The sequence below is a fragment of the Zingiber officinale genome, chromosome 1B, assembly GCF_018446385.1.
Source record: "Zingiber officinale cultivar Zhangliang chromosome 1B, Zo_v1.1, whole genome shotgun sequence".
Classification (NCBI taxonomy): Eukaryota; Viridiplantae; Streptophyta; class Magnoliopsida; order Zingiberales; family Zingiberaceae; genus Zingiber; species Zingiber officinale.
The window spans coordinates 51,698,006-51,706,890 of record NC_055986.1 but is presented as its reverse complement, the minus strand read 5'-3'; the positions used below and the strand labels follow the sequence as shown (position 1 = coordinate 51,706,890).

The 8,885-nt window shown below is 37.9% G+C and overlaps 1 protein-coding gene across 1 annotated transcript; it reads right to left on the bottom strand.

Moving 5' to 3' along the window:
* Nucleotides 1-1,935: 1,935 nt before the first annotated feature.
* LOC122056467 (40S ribosomal protein S20-1-like) lies at nucleotides 1,936-6,129 on the bottom strand. The gene is made up of 4 exons (XM_042618441.1): nucleotides 6,076-6,129; nucleotides 5,858-5,997; nucleotides 5,659-5,772; nucleotides 1,936-2,318 (listed from the first exon to the last, which is right to left on the bottom strand). The coding sequence occupies exons 2-4, from the start codon at nucleotides 5,973-5,975 to the stop codon at nucleotides 2,179-2,181; spliced, it is 372 nt and encodes a 123-aa protein (XP_042474375.1). The 5' UTR covers nucleotides 5,976-5,997; nucleotides 6,076-6,129; the 3' UTR covers nucleotides 1,936-2,178.
* Between the last annotated feature and the right edge of the window lie 2,756 nt (nucleotides 6,130-8,885).

The following is an 8,885-nucleotide window of genomic DNA, read 5'->3' as shown; positions in this document are numbered from 1 at the left end:
CAAGGCGATGTCATTCAAGCCGACCGGCAGTCCAATCAGTCGGACTTAGCGCCTCCTTCAACTAGACTTGAAGGGGAGACATGTGATCCGATGATAAGGACGGGGGATCCTCGTCGGCGGAGGGTCAGCGGCACTTGTAGGTCAGAGGCCAAGGGATTCAACCAGGAAACCCGCCGACCGGACGAAGCAGGCCGACCGATCGGTTATCGTAGGTCGACCGGCCTCGAATCCCCCGAACCAAATGAAAGACAACCCGACTAGGAGTCGAGTTTCCGATGCTCGAGGTAAAAAGGCTTCAAGGGTCGAGCAGGCTGTCCGTTCGGCCGGTGCACAAGGCAACACAGGCAGGAACAGTCTCATCCGAGCATATGACCGATGCAGAGGTGATATGCCTACCGAGCGACCTATCCGCTCGACCCTGGAACAGACAGGGAACGCAAGAGGACAAAGGAGACAGGGGATAACATCATCCTCGAGACACCTGCCGCCGACAAGTAGCAGAGTTGGCAGCCGAGCCGTACACAGAATCATACGGTGGAAACTTCCACCGTCACATCCGGGATATGCTCGGACGATTGCGGAATGACGCCAGAAGTACTTTTCTAACACAGACTCGTTAAGGTATGTTTGGGGAAGCTTGCACGCATCGAGAAACGTGCCCGCGCTCCCTCGGGGTCCTATATAAAGACCCCCAGACGTCGACGAAGGTATACAGACATCTCTACTATAGCCTCATTACGCTGCCTCTCTCGTTGCCTGACTTGAGCATCGGAGGATCGTCGCCGGGAAACCCCTCCCGGCTCGGCTTCTTTGCAGGATCGTCAGAGAGCTATGCCACCAGCCGAAAATAACAAAGCGTACCAAGTCCCCAATGTCCGTCGACTCAACGCTCAGATAATAATATCTCCTGAAATCAATTCCCAAGGATGATAAAATGCTTCATTCGAATACTAACTTTTCCATGCTTGAACAAAATATTCCTATAATTTACTTATATATATCTTACGGTAGAAGAGACAATACCAAACCAGCCGCTTGGGCCGGCAATATCACCTTTTACTCTTGTAATAAAAATATATATTAAATAAATAAATTTAAACACCCGTAAGCTTAATTCATTCATGGTTATCAATACTTATTTATTAACTTATAAACATTTTAACTATGAGTTTATTTTTTAATATTTTAATCAAATATATAAAAATATCGTAATTAATAAATTTTAAAAATATTAAGTTACTCATAATATAATAAAAATAATAATATAAGTTTCGAGTTCACAAGTCTAGCGATTAAAATAAAAAAAAAAATAATGAATAATATCAAACCTAGGACGGCCCACCCAGCCAATTAATGTTTGCCATAAATCAAGATAAATTAAAAAACGTCCACGCGGGACAATCCAAAACGACAATCCAAAAACCCATCATCCAGTAATTATACGCCCCATTTGAAAAAAAAAAAAAAAATCCCACAAAAGCACCATAATTAGGGATCAAATTAGATGCCTAGGTGATAATTTGATACACTTCCGATACACCACAATTTGGGGTCAATCAAGTTGTACAACCTACTGTAGGAGATTTGGTTGACCAGATTTGGTCTGTTATGTGGTATGGAACTATGGGGCAGATGAAGTGACTAAATTCATTAGTTTTCGTCCCGCTACCTCGCATCAAGTTGAAGGTTACTCGCATCGAATAGAAGTTATCAACCAACCTCATGATCAATGTACAGTTTGGCTATCCTTCTATTTTCCATGCAAGATAACGTAAACGAAAGCCGAACATTACATTTTTCTGTTAGGATTTGGTTCCTTTCCTGATCAAACTGTGCAATGAAGATTTAGGTTTTGTACTTGTCGACGACATCACAATAAATATTTACCAAACTATAATTATATAACCAATCACTGCAATAAGTTTAGAGTCACGGTTGACAAAGAACTGGAAAATTATGCTTGCAAAAAATAAGTTTCAACGCTTTTTAATCGAGTAGAACATTGATAGTGAATTAGGCAGCAACTACTTTGAGAGCATTTGGAATGAAAGAAGAAACTGAGTCATAGAAACATAGATGTGATAATCTAATCAGCCTCTTAGATAATGACCTTTTAACAGGTCGGTGAAGACTAGCCTAGGGGTGGCAGAATTGGATTACCACGACTTACCAAGCTTATCATTCTGAAATAGTAACTTCAACCTCCACACCCGGCTCTATGGTAATCGAAGTGATCTGTTTCACCACCTCTGGAGAGCTACGAAGATCGATCACCCTCTTGTGTACCCGCAGCTCAAATCGATCCCATGTGTTGGTTCCTGCAAAAATAAATTCAGAGTTCGATTATCTTCAGAACACATTTTCAGCTAAATTGAGTAAATGTGTAAGCAAACCAGAAAACCATTTCATTTGTAAAACGATTGCATGTATCAAGGTAAGATCAGTCACTCCCAGGCATGGACGGTCTAACCACATCTCAGTAAGAGGAATTAGCAAGAATAATCTAAGAATAACTAGATTTGTACATCTAAATACTAAGTTACGAACAATACTGGACTGTGCATCAGTTTTAAAATGCTCTCTTTATGAAAATTTCATAGAGAAATTAAAGTTTCAAATAAATTTTCCTGTAGTCATCTGCACAGTCAAATTCATGTAACAAAACAACAGCAAAGATAAGGACGGCCAAATAATACAACCTATGGTGTACCTGCTTTTGTGTAAAACCAAAACTAAAGATGAGCATTGTTAAATATAAGAATAGAAAATCATTATCTTGAACTTGTACTACCAGAAAAAAACAAAAACAAAAAACAAAAGTAAAATGCATGAAATTGAATAAATTTAACATAACTAAATAGCCAAGATTCAAAATCACGCATTGTCAAGCATCTTCACAAAGACAAGTATGACCCAAGTATGAACAGGTGAAATCATAAACCAACAGCCATTGTCACCTCCTTTGATAAAGATGTGCAGTACATTGTTCCAAACAAGATCATTCAAAAGGAGTTCCAAACTACACCGAATTCTTAGTAAAAATGGAAGAATCTACCAAACATTGAGGCAAGTTGAGAATGAGAGAAAACATCGTCGCAATTCACCGAGCACATCAAGCAGGAATTACCAAGCACATCAACCGCTAAAAGGAAGATAACACACCAAGGACGTTGCGAGCTTAGATAGGAGAAAATGTCACAACTCACCCAATTTCAAGCCCAAGAGAGGTTCTTGATCCACCCTTTGGCCCACTCTCTTAGCTCATGGTGTTGGCCCATGATTTTTCATCTAAATATCATTCTAGATAACTATCTAGAATCTTATCATCATCTAGATCATAGTTATTAAAGGCTCTCACCTGGACGCACCGAGCCAGGCGAACCTCTTATGCTACCCAGGTGCATTGCTTGAAAAGAAGCACACGCCTTGTGAGAAGCGACAAGTGCGCTTGAGGCCAATTTTTCTTGCCTCATTGAAGTGAGATGTATAGGTGCAAATGATGTAGTAATTAATGATGACAATTTGACTTGGAGTGAAGTCAAACGAACTTCTGGAGTTGGTGAAGATGCATACAATTTCAAATCTTGAGCTTCATCTTTTTCAAAAGAAGGGCAACTACATCAAAAGGAACTAATAGAAGATCTTCTACCAATCAACTTTCAATAAGGCATGTGTCTCACCTTAAATCGTGTGCTTCATGTCCCACAGCACCTATGCATTTTTGGACACCTCACATCTTAAATAACTATGATCTAGATATTGTAGAAAGTTTCTAAACTAATAATGTTCACCATAGGATCAAATTGATGTCAACCGTCTATTTAAAAGGAGAATGCCTATAATTACCTCCCTCCCCTTCTAATTCATCCACATAATAATAAGTTCTCTTTACTTATTAATCTCTCAAGCCCTCCAAGTCTTTATCTTAGTTTTTCTAGCGCAAGTTTCTTAGCGAGTTAGACTTAGAAACTTTGTGGGGATAAATTATCCAAGTGTCGCACGAGTAAGTGGTGCTGGAAGCAATAGTCCAATGCCATTGCTTTTCTAAGCACAATATTTAGATGCAAAATGGTGAGAACTTGCCTTTCTCTGGTTTGATTCTAGCACCACTTACCCATGCAACACTTGGACAACTTATCCCACAAAGTTGTTAAGTAAGCCTAACTCAAGGGAGAACCACACAGAGAAGTTAAGAGAAAAATTGAAAGGACTTGAGAAATTAAAGAGTAAATAGAACTTATTATTCTTGAGGATGAATTACAAGTGAATGGGGAGGGAAGTATTCATAGGCATCCACTCCTAAAATAGGCGTTTGAGACCAATTTGATCCAATGGTGTACACTATTAGCCTAGATGGTTTCTACAATATCTAGATTAAAACAAGATTCTAGGAAGTTATCTAGAATGGTCTTTTAAGAAAGGTTCTACAATATCTAGATTAAAACAAGATTCTAGGAAGTTATCTAGAATGGTCTTTTAAGAAAGGATCTAAGAAGAAAAACCATAAGTCAAGACTAATAGGCCAAAGGAGAGATCAAGATCGTCTCTTAGGCTTGAAATTTGGTGAGTTATGACAAGGATCTCAGAACAAAATTAAATACCAGTGTTAGCATGTTGTGTATCTATATATATTATTTTTGTTGTGACATAATCTTAACTCAAACAACACACGGGCACATGAACCACTAGCATTTGATTTGTTTTATTGTGCAAAAATTTACATTTAGGGGCATCTTCTATCCATCCTCTCCCCCTCTAATTGAACATAAGCTATCTCATCTATGGATCCTAACATAATCAACCAAAACATAACTTCATAAATATGGTTACAATGACTAATCTGTAACTAGTTGGCATTTACTAATGTAATGTATGACTCACTTTTGTTACTTCTAATGTATAATCAACAGAAAGATAGCTTGATATTGTGTAGCAAAAATACAAAAATACATTCCAAAAATGTGTTTCTGCATATAATCTTCATGAACTTTTCCAATAGACTTAAAAGGATAACTTTCAAACTTAACAATTTATTGGCTGGTGGTTGTAACCCTGACAAATTTTAGAATGCTTCTGATACTACAGTTATTTTTTTTTATTTTTGATAATATAGGTGTCCAAGCTTCACTCAATAAATCTTAGGTAGACAACCTTCCCCCTAGCACAACTTATGCACACTCAAAGACCGCCCTCCAAAATCATCCCCACTGGGATTTAAACTCTAGTTCTCTTTTTTTGCCTCTGAGTGCTTTACCACTACTAATACTACAATTATTAAAAAATAACAAGTACATTTGATAATGTAGTGTAAGGAGATCACTTTTGTTTCTTCTAATGTTTAATCAAATGAAAGATAGGCTGACAGTGGATAGAGAGATCATTGAAATACATTTATGATAAATATGTTTGTGCAAGCAGTCTTTATAAACATGGCCAATTGTCTGAAAAGGAGACTTGAGAAGTGTGATAGACGTTAGCATGATATTGATGTTATAATGATGGATAAGTAACTAGACCAAATTATAATTTGGTGCTCCACATTGTTATTCTATATGCAGAAACTATGATGGAAGTATCAGGGTGATGAAAAATAAACTAGAAATGACTTAGAAAACGTGGTAAATATCTAAAAACTTTGAAAGAGAGAGATTGGAATACCTTCACCACACGGAGATTTACGTGTAGTAATGTTGAGGACCTTGGTGGGCATTCTCACAGGCCCCTTCACATTCAGCTGCTTGTCTCTCGCTCCTCTAACCAGATCCGCACACACTGACCAACCAAAACGCGATAAAAAAACCGGAGTCAAAAGCCAAGAACTGTGCGAATCAACGCGAACGGAACCACAAAACCTCACCCTTCTCTAGATTCTTGACGTTCTTGGAGGAGAGGGTGATCCGAATGCGGTGCAACTCCTCCTGAGACTCTTCCAGCCCAATCTTAGCCGGTTTCACTGCTCCATACGTTGCCGCCATCGATCCCAAACGGACTAACAACCTAACACGAGATATCAGAGTTGAATAGCTTCAGCGAAGTGATCGTAAGCCAAAGAAAGAGGAAAACAATTCTGCTTACTCCTCGCTACCCTGCCGCCGAGCTCGTTCCGATCTCGCGCGTCGAAGCAAACGAGTTAGGGCTTGTGAACGAGAGATCTCATATAGTGCCGAGCCGGCATTCCGAATCCTAGTTGGGCTTTGGGAGTCAGGCTAGGTCGGCCCATCATTGTCCTTCGGCCTTGGGTTTGTAACATCAGCCCGAACGGCCTGATTGAGAATTAACTTAATTTATTTTTAAAAAAACAAAATCAGTTATTTATTAGCCACACCACATGTAGCATGAGCCATTTTAAACTTAGTTGTGTTCAAACTCATTTATTATTGATTAAGTTTAATTAAATTTATTTTATATAATAATTTTGGTCAAAACTATTATATGAATTATAAATTTAAATTATTAAAAATAAATTTTAAAAATAAAAATAATCAAAATTAGTCGTATATTAATTTTATTAAAACTAATGCACGACCAGTTTATCTCCAAATTTAAATCCAAGACCATTAAACTTTAACTATACTTTTCATGTGATAGAAATAATTTTAAAATGATTATGTAGTCGTTGTGGTTGTTCAAAATTTGAATTTGAATATATGATGGTAAAAGATGATTATATTTATTTCTAGTGTCTTCGTCAATTCATATCAAGATTAATACAAAGGAAATAAATTATGGATGATTACTAATATTTAAAATAATAGTTAAAGATGAAGTAAATATTTACCTCGAATTTGAATAATACATAAATGAACTTAAGAGGTAATTGGAATCTAACTGTGCTACTAAATCCCTAAGACAGGGAAAAGAAAGGATAATTTTAAAGTGACTAATACTCAAAAATATAATATAATAATTTTGGTTGACATGGTTACATAGTCTTTTTTTTTTAAAAAAATAAATGTTAAAAATATATAGATGCACTTTAATGTTCTATTTACTCAGAAGTGTAGATGATGAAAGGATAGAAAGTAAGGACTGAAATAAATTTTTAAGACATGGAAAAAAAAAGGATAAAGAAAAAAGAGGATGGGAAAAGAATCCTTAGAGGTGAAGAAAGGATGAATGAAACATAAGGAATGAATATATTAGTACAATTAATATGAATGGTCAAATTTAAGTTTTAATGAATGATTAATGGATTAAAATTAGGTGTGATGTGATATAATCTTGTTACCAAGTATGCAAGATTTAACAGGTCTGGAGAACCTGACATTAGACTGAAATCCAGCTAGGTTTGTTGGACCTAATAGCTGGTGTGGAAGTCCAGATAGATCAAGAAATAACCTGATATCCAGCGGAAAATCCAACTAGATTTGCGGAACCTGATAGTTGGCCGAAATCCAGTTGAATCTGCGGACATGACAACTGGCGAGAATACTTGGTAGGTCAAAGGCAAGTCAAACAATTCTGTATGGTAAGTAAGGTAAGTCACTAGAGGAGTGTGTTCTAGTAAGGCGAGTCCCAATTAGAGACTTTAGGAGTTGATCCAGTTTAAGTCAATTTTGGATATCTAAACTGACACCATAACTAGATTCGGGTCTCGAAAAGATAGGATCTAATTAATAATGTTATTTTATTATTGTGCTAACTTTGTTTTGCATGGTATAATTTGTTATTTGGACTAACGCATTTTGCAAGGGTGAAAAACACCTCAAGCCTTGGATGAACAATGATCCTAGCCTCAAATCACTATTCACCCAAGGCGCCTCCTATTTGAGTGGAGGCGTCTTGGATGCTTTGTCAAAGTCCTTGCGTGGAAGGGCGCGGAAGCGCCTCCCATGCGGTTGGAGGCACCTTGAAACTTAGCACTGGAGGCACCTCAGAAAGCTTTGAAAGCTCCCTCTAGAGGATAAAATCCGTAAGTTGTGAGTTTTATCGATTTTAAAGATAAGGGGATAAAAGTTGTTGTTGGAGGCGCCTCAGATGAAACTGGAGGTACCTTCAATAGTCCATATAAGCGCTATTCGAGCAGCTATCAAGACACATCTTCTCTATGAGTTGCAAAGACCTTTCTGCTATTGCGAACACGTTTGACTACTGCTGTGCTACTACTTCGCAACTTCCAACTGTTGTCGGCAAATTGACACCAACTCCTGGTCGCTTCTAAATCCTCTTTGTATGAGTTGGTAACGAAGTTAATTACTACATCTCTTTATTATTTGTAAAAAGGGAGTGTAAGCTATTACACTTTCCTTTTTTGATATCTTGTATTCGATTCTCTCTTCTAGCAGTCATAGAAGAGGTTGATAGTGGATTTTTTGTTGATATGGTCTGAGGGATCGTGTGTCTTGGAGTAGGAGTTGGCAAAGGCTCCGAACCAAGTAACACCTTGTGTTAGGTTTTTCTTCTTACTTTTAATTTCATTGTACTTTGTTTTTAATTTTTAAAAGATAAGTTTTTAATACACATGATTCACCCCCTCTCTCGCGTGCCTCAATCCGACATAAGGTAGCATGGGTGGTTGTCACCTTGCACTCGTCTTGAGTAGTAGGGGAGCTAGCCCCATGGGCAACCGTGCTTGTTTGTTCTTTCCATACCTTGAAATCTCTACCTTATGCTTGATGCTTCCTTCACTCCAGTTGACAACTATCTCCTTGCTTGTCGATCTTCTCGGAATGTACCATTCTCAAGCTAGGATTTTCTTCCTGATTCACAAGAATCCTCCTTCACTTTAAGAACCTCTACCGATGGTGTTTTCTCCATCTCTTCCTCCTCCCATTCTCACTTCCTCCCCTAATTTACAATCTCTTCATGTCATCACCCATCCGACATCCTACAATTTTGACATCCAACAAGAGGCCTCGATTAGATCTATCTCTACTTCCATCTGA